Here is a 17,438-nt window from a genome sequence, read left to right on the forward strand (position 1 = left end):
TATGTGCTTTGTCATTTGAGAATATGATTATGACAGGTTCTGTCCGAACAGAATGAAAAGGCCAGAAGAGGCCATCAAAAACTGCTGTGTAGATGACAGAAAGAGAACCCTGGTCCTTCTAAAGACCAGGAGTTTCTCTTAACCACTGAGCCACCATCTTCCTAGCTCCTGGAGTAGATTTCCCACACAAAACTCAATTTATCAGTTTTGCAAACATTTGGTTTTAGGGTAACATCATATTATTTATAGCAATGTGTCTTATTTTGCCACTGGATACGCAAATGGGCAAGACAACAAAAGACACTGGTAGTTAAGAATAGAGTATTATAGGATTAATGTGGTTATGCCTATGCATGCTTCTAGTTTTCCTCTGATATTAAATAATTAATAATTAAATAATTAAGTTTAAAAAACAAATTGCTGGTAAAGACCCATGAATTTAAGATAGAGCTAGGGGGTGTAAGGCACATAGGTTGGGGCAAGAAGGGAGTAAAGGGAATGAAAACATATTATAATTATATTTTAATTTCAAAAATAATTATTAAAAACCAGTCATTGGGAATCCATCTCTCCTTGAAGTAATATTTTAAGCATTCTATTGTATGTATTTCTTCAGTCATTTAAAGGAAAAGTTAGATCAAATTAAATAAATGTTAACTCTGTGCTACCATTGTCTTCTTGTACAAGACTTCTATAATAGGAAGTGGCAAGAATCAGCCTCCCCGACAATTTATTATAAACCCAGACTTTTACCACTTGTTTACTATATAAACACAGCCCAATACCAGTGTTTGTTTGAACCCAGCCTTTACGTCTTTAACCCTGTGCTGTGGTTCCATCAGAGATCTGCTCCCTATGAAGCACTTTGTGATCCCACCAGTCTGATTCCTAAGGATTGTTTTATTTCCAAACTATAAATGTTGTCTTTTCGCTGGTTGGTGTGGAAAGTCAGCTGCTTCCATATTACATGCCTACTGAAGTAGGAAACTGACGAATCAGGTAGGAAAACATCTGGCCATGAATAAATCAGCATTTGTCTAGTATATCAAAGTGTGAAACTAGGCAGATAAGCTCATATCCTAAAGACCTCTGCTTTTGCCTGCTTTCCTGTAGAGAGGTTGAGGCTAATATGGCTGCCACCACCATCTGTCTAAATACGAGTGAGTGTTGTCTTGAATTATCACAGCAAAACAAGTGGAAGATACAATTAAGTTTCTGTTTTTACACTTCTTCACCAGATGCTTGGCAAAATGAAATAATCCACAAATACTCAAACTGATAAAACTCTTAACAAAGAAAACAATAGGAATTAAAATTCAACCAGTTCAAAGCAACAAATTGAAGTCTTTTTAATATGTAGATATGTGTGGTTCATGAACTTTTACATTTTCTAAAATTTTAAATAAGAATTGCTGTAGTGTTACTGATCATAAAATGCATATTCCTGTACTATTCTATTTCATCTTATACCATCACTCATTTGAAATAAATCATTGAATTTCCAGATACTACACTGTAATTTCCTTTGTTCTATTCTGTGTCCTCTCAAGAAATCTTAGAACAAGCTCTCTGCATATGCAATAAGTACAGAATGGGTGAAGCTAATGTTGCTGGCCTCCTGGTCAACCACGAAGATAGTAAACATGGACTTCTACAACTCAGTCAGTGAGGCTGTTTGTAGAATAAGCATCTTTACTTCAAGGCTTTTGACCTTGAGGTCTGGATAACAACTCAGTTTCCTGCTTATTAGATAATGCTTGTGATGGCAACGAGTTCAAAGTTATTATAAATTTAAATCAATCAGCTAGGTAGTAGTAATAGAAAAAAAAGATAAGCGCTTTCCTTAGTATGAAGAGAGATGGAAAAGGTAACTTCTTTGTTAATATTTTTTAATCAAGTTTTTAACTTTATATATTGAAGTTACTCAGTCTTCTAAACAAACTTCAGTTCCTGTTTAAGTCTATTTTATTTCACTTCTAAAATCCTGTGAATATCTTAGCAATATCTTAGACACAGACTGCATGCATGCGGAAATAGGTTTTGTTCCATTAAAGATGAAATCACTTTAAATACAAGATTCATATAACCTTTTAATGCTCTGAATATTTACAGTGTGTATAGAAAATGGGTATTGGTAGCTTAGTAATCATTTGGAATTTGAGAATATATTTAATATTTAGCACAAGAGAAATACATTTAATAAAGGGAATATATGCATGCATATTGACACATTTTATTCATGTTTACTATCTATAAATTGAAATATATATAACTATTCAAAGTGATAAAATATGTATAACCATTCATGTTTCAAAAGATACACAAAGTAATATATAAAATAAAATTTTTATAGTATTATCAACATTTTATATGAACAAATATTTAAATTCATAGTTCATGCCTGAAATACTGACTGTAATTAACAAGAAAAATAAAAAGAGAAGAAAATAGATGAAGAAGATGGTGACCAGCAGAAGCAAGAACGTAGTATTAAATTGGCTATGAGGAAAATTCTCATTACAATATTGTTGTTAGCTCATTGAATTTTAGTTTGGGCTCTGTGGAGCCTTGCCACTGATTTACCTGAGAAAATTTTCCACTTAAAATTTCAGTTAAAGTGTAGCTTTGTTTGTTAAATAAAACATAACAATAATGATAAATGACATATGATAAATGTGTAAAAGACTACAAGGGTATTTCTCTGAGATATTGGCTACATTGGAATGAGCACTACAGTGATCTGGGACTCTGGCTCATCAATCAGGCATGATGCCATGAGTCTTTAGCAGGTACAGTCCATGTCAGCAATCTAAGCCATACTCATCTGGTGTCACTATCACTCCCACAATGGTGATTTCTGTATCCTCCTTGGATATTCACTTTTATACAGAGGATTCTTAACAACCACATGCTTATAGACGTATTTTCCCTCTTAGATGTCTTTTTCCTCACACAGGAAAGGAGTTTTTTTGTAACCATAACCATCTCTTGTTTTGCAAATACCTTTAAAATTAGGTGCAAGTTCATGCATTTGTCCTGAAAAGTGCTTGTAAATATCCCCATGGATTTTCAAGACTATATTTTACTATTTTAATACCCATTTGCAGATATAAAAACTGAAAATTAGAAATATTATGTAATGGTTCCAACAATTTTCTAAAATTTGATAACAAAGTAGAAAACGCATTTTTATTTTAGATTTAGACCTACAGAATATGGGATTTAGAGATCTTTTAAGCAACTATTTTTTTTATTCAGTAGCAAAAAAGAAAAGACTCGGATGTACACAAACAGTGACAATTCCAGTTTTGCATATAGTGTGCAGAATTTACTCGTGAAAGAACTTCCAACACTGCTGAACAATGCAAAAATGATGCCATTAGTTTGGCTATGTGAATAGGGGAGTACAGCATCAGAAGGAAGCTGGTGAGTATAGTGCAAGAACCCAGCCCCGATCAGGAAATTTAATGAGAAAAACACATCTATAATTCCATATTTGTCTATAAATAGAAATGGAAGAATTAATAAAGGAGAAAGCATTTGCAAATTTTAAATGTTTGAAAAAGATAGAAAAGAGGAAAATACAGAAACATACTTTTGTTCCTCACTATTATTTAATTTTTAATGCTTATTTATTTTTATTTTATGCACATATATAGGTCTATGCACCATCTGTGTGCCTTGTGTCCATGTACATCAGAAGAGGACATCTGGTCACCTAAACCATGGTTACAGATGTTTGTGATGTTGTAATGATGTTGTAATGTGGGTGCTGGGAATCCAGGTTCTTACCAAGAATAAGTACTTTTAACTGCCAGACATCTCTGCAGCCCATTCATTGTACTTCTTTTTTGATTAATTAAATATTTTTTTATCTCTTACATATATATTTATATTATTACATGTATGTATAATAAACTACCTATAGCAAGAAGAACTATGACACAATCAGGGCTTATATAAATGTTCCATTCTTAGTTTTATAGATGTTTTAAGTTGATAATGACAAGATGTGATGAAGGTTGATTTACATTCAGAATTTTAGATGCACCAAGATAGGAAAGATGTTTTCTTCAAGGCTGTCAAATAAAATTTTAAAGATGTTTTTTTTATTAATTCAAAGATATAGGTTAACTCCTGGCAGCATCCAGCCTACCTCAAAGAAGATGATAAGCATCAAAGAACCTCCTTATGGAGATGGCTTCAAATGTGGCAAACAAGCCACTGGGAAAAATGTCTTCTTTTCTACTACAGACAGAATTATGCCTAAAAATGGGCAAGCTTGGATGTAGGCAGAGTCAATGGCCAAACTCTAACAAGACAGGTTATTCAAGTCCTCAATATTTCATGCCTCAGAAATATATCTGTCAGATATACTGGGGCAGAAAGCAGAAGATGATGATCAAACATTATAGAGATTTTCAGGCAACAAATTGTCTCTGTCATCTTCTTATTTGGAAGCTGCTAACCTGCACTTCCTCTCTACTCAGAAAATTAAGTTTATTCCTTCTCAAATTTCTGATGTGGTTGAAGACCACATAGTTTAGTTTTACAAGTAAGCTTAGTTGTTTTGGGGTTAAGATGTTTTTAAGTCTAGATAGATGTTTTAAGTTAATAGAGATGAGATATGATAGATATTGACTTATCTTCTGAATTTTAGAGTCACCAAGATAGGAAAAATGTTTTCTTCAAGGCTGCCAAATACAAATAGCCAAAACATTATGAATGTAACATATATAAAATTCCTGATTGTTTCATAGTTCCTCTTGCTGTAGGTAGTTTATTTGTATATGTTGTATATATGTGTAATAATATAAATGTATATGTGACAATATTTAATAAAAATTGTAAAAAATAATCATTATCTCATTATCACATAGATAATATAAGCCAAAGGTGCAAATAAACAAAATGATGTGTGTTGAAAAGCAAATGCCTTCTGTCCTGTTCCAGCTAATCAAGTCATTCTAATAGCTTATAACTGTTGTGTAGTTTTAAAGTGGACTCCAGAAGTATTCTTTGATATATATATATATACATATATATATCAAAGATATATATGATATATACATATATACATATATATATACATATATATACATATATATATACATATATATATTTAAAATAATATGTTAAAAAGAGAATATTATGATTTTCTAACTTCTTTGGACTGAAGCAAGAAAATGTAATTTTCTGAGCAATTCTAATATACTAATTTGCAATAAATTAACTGAATATTTTTGTTGAAAATGACTCTTTCCAATTTGAGGGTGTTTGTTCGGTTTTTTTCCTTCTTAGTGAACAATTATTATAGAATCCAATATTTGAAAATAATTAACAGTAAAATAGAACAGTATAAGTTAGATACCTAAGAAGTAATTTAAAATAGGACAATTACTAAGAATAGTATTTTTTTAAACATATTTTCAGTTCCAGGAGACTATTCCGTTTAAACTGAAAAATGCAATGTTATTTGCATTACAGAAGACAGCCAAAAAATGGGAAAGATATGACTGGTTAAAGTAGGCATGTTAATTAGTGGATTGGCTGCATGCATTTTGTTTCACCACTGTAAAAATCATTCCAGATTTATCTTGTAGACACAACAGGAGAGCTGCCAATGGTTTATCTGTTTAAGACACCGATTGTGAATATAGGGTCGTCAGTAGGATATAACGATTCCCCAGAGAGTATTTCCAAATTAACAGGTGACACAGGAATTCACTTTTCTGTGTTTCTCTTTTCTCCAATGAAAATGAAACTCATATAACCCTCTATTCTAAAAATCAAGAGTCATTAAAGGTATCCATCTGCCCGTGATCATCAGAACTTCATTCTCCCATTCTCCCATTTTATATTGCTCTGTAATTTCTGCTCATCTTTTCATCTCCATTTTGGATGTTGTTTTTAATTGTCCAGTCATTTGATGGATCTTTAGCCCTAGTATTACTTTCCTGGCATCTAATCCTGTTGAGCTAGACTCGTTTATTAACTCTGGCTTTAGAATGGCCATACTCAATCCCACAAGCACTGCTCCGCTAATTTCTATAGCAAACTGTCTTAAGCTTTTGTTGTTATTCCCTGGATCTTGAAGGGCCTGTAGAGAATGTATCTGTATATTCAATCTCAATTTTAAGCATACTCTACATTAGCTTATCTTTACAACAGGTATTTCCTTGTGCAATTAGACTGTTTATCATGATTAAACCCACTATCACTTCTTGCAGTTGTGATAAATAAAACAATTTCACCAGAGCAAGCAAATCATCCCTATGAAGGAATAAGAGTGTGAGTATGGGAAAGCATGATAATTTTATAAATGTGATGCTGCTGAGTAGTCATGGTGTTTGTGAAGTTTTGTATATGCTGTAAGAAAAAAGAAAGATAAGGCATCTTCTGACTGAACTTGGAATATAGTTTAGGGATGAACCCTAGTAACTTGGACAAAGAACAAAGGAACAGAGAATCAATGATTTTACAATATGCTTCCAAAGTTGCAGGGAGGGCAAAATTCTCATTTGAAAAATTAGTAGTTTGAATAGTAGTTGAATGTGGCATTCAGGTAGTGACTCAGGAAGGGCAGGAAGCCACCAGGCCTGGGAGACAGGTAGACTAAAGTGAGTAAGAAAATACAACACTGGAAATCCCTCCTAGGAAAGCTTACAGATATTGAACTAGGATTATGTCAGGCCTTACTAAGGTCTTTGAATGGGGTCTGTCATTGGCTTCATTTTCTTTTTGATGATGCAAGCTCTCAGTGTAGCTCTCTCAGTGCATACTTATTATGGTAAGGCTTTTGGTTTGATTCTCAGAACAAAAAATTTGAAATGTCATGCACAGATAATGACCACATCACATGGTTCTTGTTCACTTGTTTCTATATAAAGGACTCTCCACCAGTCCTAGTAAGGACTGTGGAGTAAAAAATAAGGAGCCTGTGACTAGATCAGCAAATAACCCCCACAGCACTTCTGATGGACAAAGTCTGACATGGAGTATTCATCATGGAACTCTCTCTCACAAACTTTAATTCTGATCATATACACACTTATAACTCCTTGAAAATTTATTTTATTTTATTTTTATTAATTTACTCAGATTACAAGTCAACTGTTATCCCATCACTTGTATCCTCCCATTCCTCCCTCCCGCTTTCACCCTACTCATCTCCCCTAGGTCTATGACCAAGGGGGACCTCCTCCCCCTGTATATGCTCATAGGCTATCAAGTCTCATCTTGGTAGCCTGCTTATTTTTTTCTTTGAGTGCCACCAAATCAAAACAGCCTAAGTAACTGTCTTAGTAGAAGAGTTAATGGTTTCAACAATGAGCAAGAAATGTTTAAGTGTTTTACTTTGAAGTCTGGGGAAGAAATTCATATACAAGTTTTAATGATGTGGAAACTAATACCACAATACAGATAGGAAGGATATAGGAAGGAACCTATGGTCATCTCTGCTTAGAAGTGAGACCTTAGTTATTAATCTTTGAAAGTTTATATTTTTCTTTCATACTATGATAAAAAAAAACAATATTTCCTCCTGAGAAAATAATCATAATTTTTGGTATAAAACTTCAAAGTACCTCTGAGCTTCTGAAGTTGTCCCTGGACTTCCTGGACAGTCATGATGCTCGGATTATAAAGACTAGGGACAAAATTACGTAACTGGGTACATAGCTTCAGTGACCTAAGAGGCACAAGTGGAGCAAAAACCTTGCTGCAATGTGGATGCAGAAACCTTCAAAAATAAGTAGAATTACTTTCACTCCTATGTAGTCATGCCCTTAGCTCTTTCTTCCTATCAGAATCATACAAGTTTAAATTAATTTTATTTGATGGAAATTTGTTGTACGTGTGCCTCTTTTAAGTTTCTAATATTTACAATAGTTATTGCGCCCCCAGAATTCCGCGTTTTAATGCTTTTTTATGACAGAATATTGACTTATACTATATTTAAGCTCCGTTATTGTAAAATTCTGTATTTTCAAGAAAGTCATTTAAATCTAATAAATTGCGACAACGTTTTCTAACAGTGCCAGTGGGTCCGATTATTCCCAGGGTAACTAACATGTTTTCAGGAAGTGAGTCCTAGCTAGATGTGGTTGAATTGCTAAATGGCTGAATTTGCAAAAGTGGGCGATAATTAAACCGTTACGCTCAGCTCTTATTAAATATTAATGAATTCTCCTTGACTCTGAATCAGAAGGTTTTCTACATAAGAGCTTCTGACCGGGTTGTCTGAATGATGAATCATCTGCCATGTGGTGGTCTCTCTCTTCCAGCTCCACAGTACTCACAGGCACAGTACCAGAGAATTTAACTGTGGTTAAGTATGTTGGACTTGGCTTTTACCTCAAAACTTTTAAAAGAACTTTCAATATTGGTATCACTGTGTTTTAACCTGAAGGAGCAAAATGTTTGCCTATGGTAAAAGAAAAATGACATTAAATAATAATAATAAAGTCAAAAGCCAAGACTCCAGTCTTCTGAAGGCGCCCCTCTCCCACCCCTGCCCCCGCCCCACTCCTGTGGCTTTGAATCCGGTCTGCACACACGCCAGAACTCGGGCTCAGCAAAGCATCTGGGTAGCAGAAGCTGCTTAGTGTGGCCCCTCCACCCCTTTGGTTGTTTGTTTTTGTAACAAATGTTAGGCACCAAAGAGACAAACAGGGGCAAATGGCTTTCTCCTTTGCCATCTGGTTTTTTGGACCCAAAGCATGAGTTTATAGGGTCCTGAATGCTGAGGAGCGCACTTACGCATGCTCCACTCATCACCTCCCTTCTGTTCACACAGGTTTCCACCAGTAGAGAATGATGTAGTGATAGGTTCTAAGTAATAAAGCATGCTGCTCCTTCTCAGTCCCCAGTGACTGGCATTGTTTGTGAGACGGGAGTTGTGTTCCTTACTTCATAGGACTATACTATAAGAAAAACAATACATAGAGTCAAAGTACTTGAAAATGCAGAAATTATTTTTTAAAAATTCTAGTGTAAAGATTAGTTCCACTCTGATAGGGAGAAGGAATTGTGTTTGGAGGCTAAAACACATTTATTCTTGAAATAACTGTAAAAAGGATGGATAGAACTCCCTGCACCCATACCCCAGGCCAGATATAAATGAAGAGACATAAAGATAGAGGGATAAGGAGGACAGATGGAAGAAAGGAAAAAGAAAGGGATGAAAGATGGAACGAATGAGGAAAGGAGCAAGGAGGAGCAGAAGATGAGAAGGGAGGAGGAAGAGCAAAGGAAGAGGAAGAGGAGGAAGATGAAAAGGGGCAGAACTCTAGCATTTGTCTCACACAGTTCTCTGTAATGTAACTGTAAACATCAAATGGGTTTTCACACCCAAAAGCAGCACCAATCAAACTCCATTCATAACCGGTGCCTGACAGGCCCGTGGCAACTCCATTCAGACTCAGTGACAACAATGTTGTATCTCCAGATCAATCAGCTTTGTTGTCTAATATCCTCATGGAAAGCAGGGACATAGAGAGGACAGAAGAAAGGAACAAGAAAAGGGATAGAGGGACTGAGAAAAATCTAAATTAACACACAACATATAACAATTTACATTCTTTTGCATTCAGACATTTGTCCATTACAGACAGAAGCTTAAAAGACCTAAAAAAATATGTCAGCAGTGTTGGAGGCAAGGACTGCCTTACAGGCCTGCAAATAGTGGACAATCTGGAGAAGATGTGGGCGCCTGTGCTGTTGTGGAGGTACAGGTTGCTATCTGACAGCAAGGGTATAGCTTCAATTTGAGAAAGATATGTGGAAAAAGTTGAGGACAGAGTGACTATTCCAGCTGCTTATATCTACAGAACAGCAGCAAACTGGTTATTTTAATATTGTAGGTTAATAAGATAGAGCAAAACACATTATTTTGGAGGGAGAATATCCACTAAGAAGTGTGTATCTGGGTCTGGAAAGATGGCTCAGTGGTTAAGAACAGGTACTGTATTACAGACACCCGAATTTGAGTCCAAGCACCCAGGTCTGGTGGCTCAAAACTGCCTGCTACTACAGCTCCACCGGCTCCAAATCCCTCTTCTGACTTCCTTGGGTATGATATTTAGATGTACAAATCATACTAAGACAAACACACAAATACACATAATTAAAAATAAGATAAATAAATAAATATAAATATATTTCTGAGCTTGAACACGTGTTAAATTTAATATTGGTTTAGTAAATATTGCCATATATTAATAAATCATATTTTTGTAAATTTTACCTCATTTTTGTCAATAACTCAGAAAAGCATGAGATCTGCATTTTTATTGTTAGCTTTTATTAAACATAGATATTTTGATTCATTTCTATCCATCATTCTATTTTTTCTCTGTATATTTATTGTCAAAATATTTTCAAGCAAAATCTGGATCTCATCAGTTATGCTGTCATAAAATTGCATTTTCATACCTACCCAATGCCAATGCCATTATCACTCTAAATAAAAGGCTTTTATCTTCTAATCCTGTCAGTACCTACAATACCCTTTATGATTGTTTGTTTCTTTCAAATAAGAACCCAAATAATAGACACTGCTACTTTTTTGTTGTTTTGTCCTAAGCAGTTTCAGGCTCTTCACCCCATCATCCTGTTCTTTCCCTGCCCCACTGATTTGTTGCCAGTTCATATCAATGTCATCATTGATTGTGGCTGCTTTCTCCTTAACCACAGTGCATGCAGGATACAGTCACATTCAGAAATATGTACTACGTTATTTTATAGCATTGTTACTACATCTGTTTTAGGGAGAAGGGGGCTGACTTACCATTAGCTTAAATTGTTTTCCTGGGATGACACAGCAAAGCATGAAATCTCAACACTGAATTGAGCCATATCTATGAACACAGTTGGATGGTCACCACCTTCCTGTGATATCCCATGGTAGAATGATTTTGAAGCTTTCTATATCACATATCCCATATGATTTTCATGCATTTGTGCAATACATATATGTATTCAGTGATAACTATGTGTGTGATTAACCAGTTGTTTTTTTTTTTTTTTTTTTTTTTTTTTTTTTTTTTTTTTTTTTTTTTGCTATGAGCAGATCATCAGAAGCCTCGGCCCTTTGGAACTGGTCCTTAACACTCCCAGCCATCACAGGGTTCATCATGGTAAGGCAGTTCTATTGCTTTTTCATCATTTCAAAAATAATTCACTGTCATACCTGCGCTACTGTAGTAATAAAAACACACCTCACACTACTAGTGGACACTGCAAATAAGAACTGATTTTCCTTTTCTATATAGAAAAGCCTTCTCCACGTCAAAGCATGGTCCAGTGGACATGACCTTTCTCAACTTCTTCCTATCTTATCTAATGGTGCTTGAGAAGTCAGCCAAACCACTAGAGAAGAGCTTGAACAAGTCCTCTATAGGTTACTCCAATGTAGTGGTAAACATCTGCCCTGTCCACAGTGAAATTGTTAGTCCTGAAAAATTGTGATTTGAAAGAAAATTCTTTTTAAGCATGTGCACTACTGGAAACAAACAATGAGAAACCAGTTACAATATTAGAAAATATGTAAGCTTTTTTCCAATTTTTATTAAATTTTTATATATACATTTATGTTATTACACATATATACAATAAAATAACTACAGCAAAAAAAAAAAACCAAAGAAACAATCAGGAATTATATATATATATATATGTATGTTTATATATGAGTATATATATATATATATATATATATATATATGTTACATTCATAGTGTTTTGGCTATTTGTATTTGGCAGCCTTGAAGAAAACACCTTTCCTATCTTGATGAGTCTAAAATTCTGAAAAAAATCAGTATATACGGGGATTTGAAAAGAACTAGTAATCAACACTTCCCTCTCCTGTCTCAGTTCAATAAGGAGCTCAGCACAAGCTGCACTGGCCCATGAGAAGCTGGTGCCTAAGGCCAGAGGCACCAAATTTAGTGAAAATCAAAATGTGTTTTATTTGGGAAGTGCATGAATTATTAAGGATGTGCGTTTTTTGTGACTGGGAGGGGGGGGAGTAAACTTTTCATGTAATGAGACTGGGGTAGCAGCAAGATTCTCCAACCCACTTCCATATACCTAGGGTATGAATAAATCTTAAGGGCATAATGCTGATGGCCCTGGACAAAGCCATTGAAATCTGCACTTCTGTTGCTCGAAGCTGCTGCCTTCATAGGCAGTGCTGGAACACTACAGCATTGGAACCCAACAGGGGACTTGCCCCTTTCTCCCTGGCCAGGGCTTGTACAGCAACAAAAAGGATGGGTCAAGCGCTTTCAAATTCAGTCCTCTTTCCTCTCCTGGGAACAGTTAGCAAGGAAGTGTAAGATTCTTGTGGATTCCTCCACATAAACAGAAAAATCTGGAAAGAGGAGACAACACTGAAAAACAAACATCTGGTGATTTCTTCTTCTGTTTTTTTCCTTTTTTTTTTTTTTTTTCCTTCAACCTCACCTTCCCACTTGGCAGATGCCAGTTAGACATGAGCAGCATCACCGTGTCCTGTACTTTAGGGTCAACACTTTGTGGTGAAACTGTCCTGGGCACCATAGGGTGCTCAGCAGAGTCCCTGAATGGGGAGTGTGCACATGAATACAGATACATGTTTTACTAGATTAAAATTATTTTACTTCAGATATAATAATATTTATAATATTAAGCCTGTTTAAGTTGTCTATGAATTGACATGTTTTAAAATTAATCTATGTATTCACTTTACATCCAAAATCTTAGACTTCCTCGCTCCTCTCCTCACAGTTCTACCCTCTCTCCCTCTTCCCTCCACCGCCTGTCCCCTAATCCCCAGAAAAGGAGGCTCCCAACCCCCACTCATCCCAGCTCATTGAGTTGTATCAGGGTTGAACATATCCTCTTCTCCTCTGGCCTGGGGAAGCAGCCCGCCAGCTGATTTAAGATTAAAACACATCAGGTCTCTTCTTGGCTACCTGCTGTCCTTCCTCTGAGTGCCACCAGGTCTCCCCCTCCAGGGGACATGGTCAAATGTGAGGCACCAGAGTACGTGAGAAAGTCATATCACACTCTCCACTCAACTGTGGAGAATATTCTGACCATTGGCTAGATCTGGGAAGGGGTTTAAAGTTTACCGCCTGTATTGTCCTTGGCTGGTGCCTTAGTTTGAACGGGACCCCTGGGCCCAAATCTTCCTATCATATTGTTCTACTTGTAGATTTCTAGGACCCTCTGTATCCTTTTATTTTGCTATTCTCCCATGCGTCTCTCATTTAGAGTCCCGAATTCCTTGTTTTTAAAAGCTGAGTAGTAGCAGCCAAGAAGAGACCTGATACCCTATGAGAATATACAGGGGGAGGTAATCCCCCCTCAGGAACAGTCATAGGGGAGGGGAATAATGGGAAAATGGGGGGAGGGCAGAGGAATGGGAGGATACAAGGGATGGGATAAACATTGAGATGTAACAAGAATAAATTAATAAAATAATAAAATAAATTAAATTAAATAAAATGTATGTAAATCATGCTACTTTACTTACCAAACTGCATAGCATCCACTTCTTTCTGTTCAGTGTTTTGTTTTAAATTGTCACTGTATAAGCCACTAAAAATACCCAGCAATAAACATGCTACAGTCTAAAAACAAAAAAACAAAACAAAAAAAAAAGATTAAAACACATATGATTTAGAGAAAAGCTGCCAGTTCCTTATATTAAATTTAAATTGTAATTTGTATATTTTGGAGCTGGAAAGTTAACATATTGCTAAAATTGTAATTCCAAGAGTAATTTGATTAACCATGCCCTTTATTATTAAAATAGTCAAATATTGCTCTAATTTTTCTGAAACATCAGCAAAGAAAATAGCTAAGAATACATATCATAAGAACAAAAAGCAAATGCATATATTTCCTTTCTTAAATTTTACTATTATAAAATTGTGTGTGTCAGTATTTTCCTGCATGTATACTCACATATCACATGCGTTCAGTGCCTGTAGGGGCCAGAAGAGCGTGTCAGACGCCCTGGAGCTGCTCTTGCAGATCGCTGTGAGCCACCATGGCTGCTGGGGACTGAACCTCAGTAAGCAGAGCAGCTAGTGCTCTTTGCAGCTGAACCATAGCTCTAGCCCTCAAAAAAAAAAAAAATATATATATATATATATATAATATATATATAATCTCATTTCCTTTTTATTTTCCTCTGAACAATATGATTTTTAATTCTTTCTCAGTAGTGTTTATTTAAAAAAAAAGTTATGTAAATGTAACTAGACATTTAGCTAAAGCATTGGGAAAATACACATAAATTAAAAACTTTATGTCTTTAACAACTAGAAATAATAATAAAAACTAGAAAATCAAATGAGACTACAACTCACAAATAAAATCTGTCATTGTCAGTGGTACAATTTTTAAAACATTTTGAGATCATAATATAATTACAATATTTCTCCCTTCCTCCCTTTAAACCTTCACATACGCTCATTCTCCTTCAAATTCATGGCCTGTTTTTTCATTATTTGCTTGTGTGTGTGATTGATACATGATACATGTATATGAATATGAAATATATGTATACATATCCTTTAATATGTCCTGCTTGGTCAGTATAATGTTCCTTGAACGTATGTTTTCAAGGTTGACTGATTGGCACTGGACAAGCAATTGTGTTCTTCCCTGGGTAAGACTACTTCTTTCAACTCAGCTTTCTTCAGTTGCTTATAGTTATTTTTGTTAGGTTCAAGAGAAGATATCTTAAAGCTGTTTTATTCCTGCATTTTTGCATATGTTCAAAAACAATAAAAATAAATATTTCAAATGCTCAATTTCATGTATTTAAAAATAATTTTAATATTTTGTCTCACAGGCAGAAATCGTTACTGCATAGATAAAAACTATGCTGGCACTCTCATTATTTGGGATAGAATATTTGGTAAGTAAAGAGTACAAATATCAAAGTAGTTAAACTATCTGCTTTGGAAATCATGGAAAACCGATAGTCATTGTAATGTTTACCTTCCAGGGACATTTGAAGCCGAGAATGAACAGGTTATCTATGGTCTAACACATCCCATTAATACATTTGAACCATTCAAAGTGCAGGTAATTCATTCAGCATTGTTTTCTCTGAATGCATTTAATTTCACAAAGTTTATGTTTAATAGAAAAAATGGGCATTGCAGGTGGAACCACATAGCATTGTTGTTAAAAAATATTTTACACACAAGTGAATTTGAAAATAGCTTTAGTGTTCAAGTGACAACTTGAGTCAGGCAGGCAAAATCCATTAAAACCTCTAAGAGTTTTCAAATGTGTCCAATACCTCAAAGAAAAAGAAAGTGGCTCTTTAGCAAGCATGTTCTTTCTCAGAATAAGCCTCAAACATATTCATGTATTCAGGAGTAGTGGTACGGCATATAATTAATTCTGATCCCACAGTGCAAAAAAACATACTTGCTTCAAGACTTCAAACTCTGGTTAGAAACTCAACGTGAAGCCTTTACCCTTCTCATCTTAGACCTGGGTGTCAAGGAGCATTACACATCAGTTAGGTCCACATATTACTGCTCCTGCTGAGACTTCGTGGAGCAGCCCAATTTTCTGTTGGACATGTGGTATTGCTTGTTCACTGCCCTTAGCAGTTGGCACTAGAGAAATATAGAATGTCTGCAAAGTTTTGACATGTCAGCATCAGACCACCACCAGGGCTCCTGGGGTTAAGGGATCACAGATGAGGAAAAGGTAAGAATGCTTTACAAGCTGTGATGGTCAGCCAGTGACAGCTCCGTGCACTGGGCTGGTTATGGTGCCCCGGAAGTCATAAAATTACATGGCCTGCTTTGCAAACCTACTTAAGTTTGCACAGAGCATTGAGACAAAAGAAAAGTTTGCCATCTATTGAACCTCTGTTATGTGGAGTACCTACAAACATGTAACAGTTCAGTCACCAAGAGTATTAACTTATGAATCAGTGGGTCTTTTATTTCTATTTTTTAGCACAGGAAACAGGCTCAGTGCATTTAAATAACTCAAGGTTCAGTTGTCAGCTGCTAATTTAATGCAGCAAACCAGGACCCAGGCTCACTTAATTCATTTAAGTCCTATTCACTTTCCTGTGGCTCCATCTACCAATTATGGCCAACAGCCATCCTTTCTATATTGAATGTTATTTCTGTGTGCCCACAATTGAAAATAAAAATGTGGATGCTTATCTTCTCATTCTTTTCGACTACATGAAAATTCTCCTTCCATCTTTGTCCCTGCTGCACGCAAAACAGGATGTTTCTCTCAGGAGACACATAAATGCATTCAGAGCTTGACAATCGGATCTAATAAATGAAAACCTACTTAGAAAATATGCATTTTATTCATACCAGGCATATTTTGCCCTTAATATGAGTACATGAAGAGAAATATAAAACTTGCCTCATTTCTCTGGAGAGAGCTTCTCAAGCCTGATGCCAATGTGACTCATGTGATGGTCTTTGAAAAGCGGAGATATGGTTCTGCTGCACTGTGGACTTGGAATAGATTATAGGTGATATTGATATTATTGATGGATACATAACACTTTTGAAAGCAAGCATTTGTGAATATATATACTTCAAAAGCCTATGTGCCACAAAATTTGAAAATCTAAGTGAAATGGACAATATTCTTGATAGCTACCAATTACCAAGATTGAATCAAGATCTGGTAAACAAATTAAATACTCCTACATTTCCTGAAAAACAGACACCATCACCAAAAGTCTCCCAAACAAAAATAAAAACGCCAAACAAAAAATAACCAAACAAAGCCAAGGAATACCTGGAGTCAGTGCAGAATTCTACCAGACCTTTAAAAAAGAGCTAAGCCAATTCTTTTAAAAATCTTCCACAAAGTAGAAACAGAAGGAACACTACTAAACTCATTCTATGAGGCCACAGTCACCTTGATACCTAAACCACAGAAAGACTCAACAATAAAATCCTGGCAAACCAAATCCAAGAACACATCAAAAATAACATTCACCATGACCAGATAGGAGTCATGCCGGTGATGTTTCAATATACAGCAACCATCAATGTAATACATCATATAAACAAACTGAAAGAAAAAACCTACAGAGTCCCCTCCCCAGATGCTGAGAAAGCATTTGGCAATATCCAACACCCATTCTTGTTAAACATCTTGGAGATCAGAGATACAAGGCACATACCTAAACATAGTAAAGGCAATATACAGCAAGCCTATAGACAACGGAAAATTAAGCAAAAAAGATACTTAAATCAGTTCCACTGAAATCAGCGGCAAAACAAGATGGTTCAATCTCTCCATGTCTCTTCAATATAGTACTTGAAGTCCTAGCTAGAGCAATAAGACAACTGAAGGAGATCAAGGGGATAAAAACTGGAAAGAAAGAATCACTATTAGCTGTTGATATGATAATATACATAACTGATGCAAAAATTTTA

General features: G+C 35.5%; 1 protein-coding gene across 1 annotated transcript in view; it reads left to right on the top strand.

The window, feature by feature from the left end:
* Positions 1-17,438, top strand: part of Agmo (alkylglycerol monooxygenase) — a 305,943-nt gene that overhangs the window by 136,656 nt on the left and 151,849 nt on the right. The window contains exons 6-8 of the mRNA XM_051145060.1: positions 11,072-11,138; positions 14,849-14,914; positions 15,005-15,084. Of these exons, the coding sequence (XP_051001017.1) occupies positions 11,072-11,138; positions 14,849-14,914; positions 15,005-15,084 (213 nt within the window). The remainder of the gene's footprint in view (positions 1-11,071; positions 11,139-14,848; positions 14,915-15,004; positions 15,085-17,438) is intronic.

This window comes from Acomys russatus, chromosome 1 (genome assembly GCF_903995435.1).
Source record: "Acomys russatus chromosome 1, mAcoRus1.1, whole genome shotgun sequence".
Lineage (NCBI taxonomy): Eukaryota > Metazoa > Chordata > Mammalia > Rodentia > Muridae > Acomys > Acomys russatus.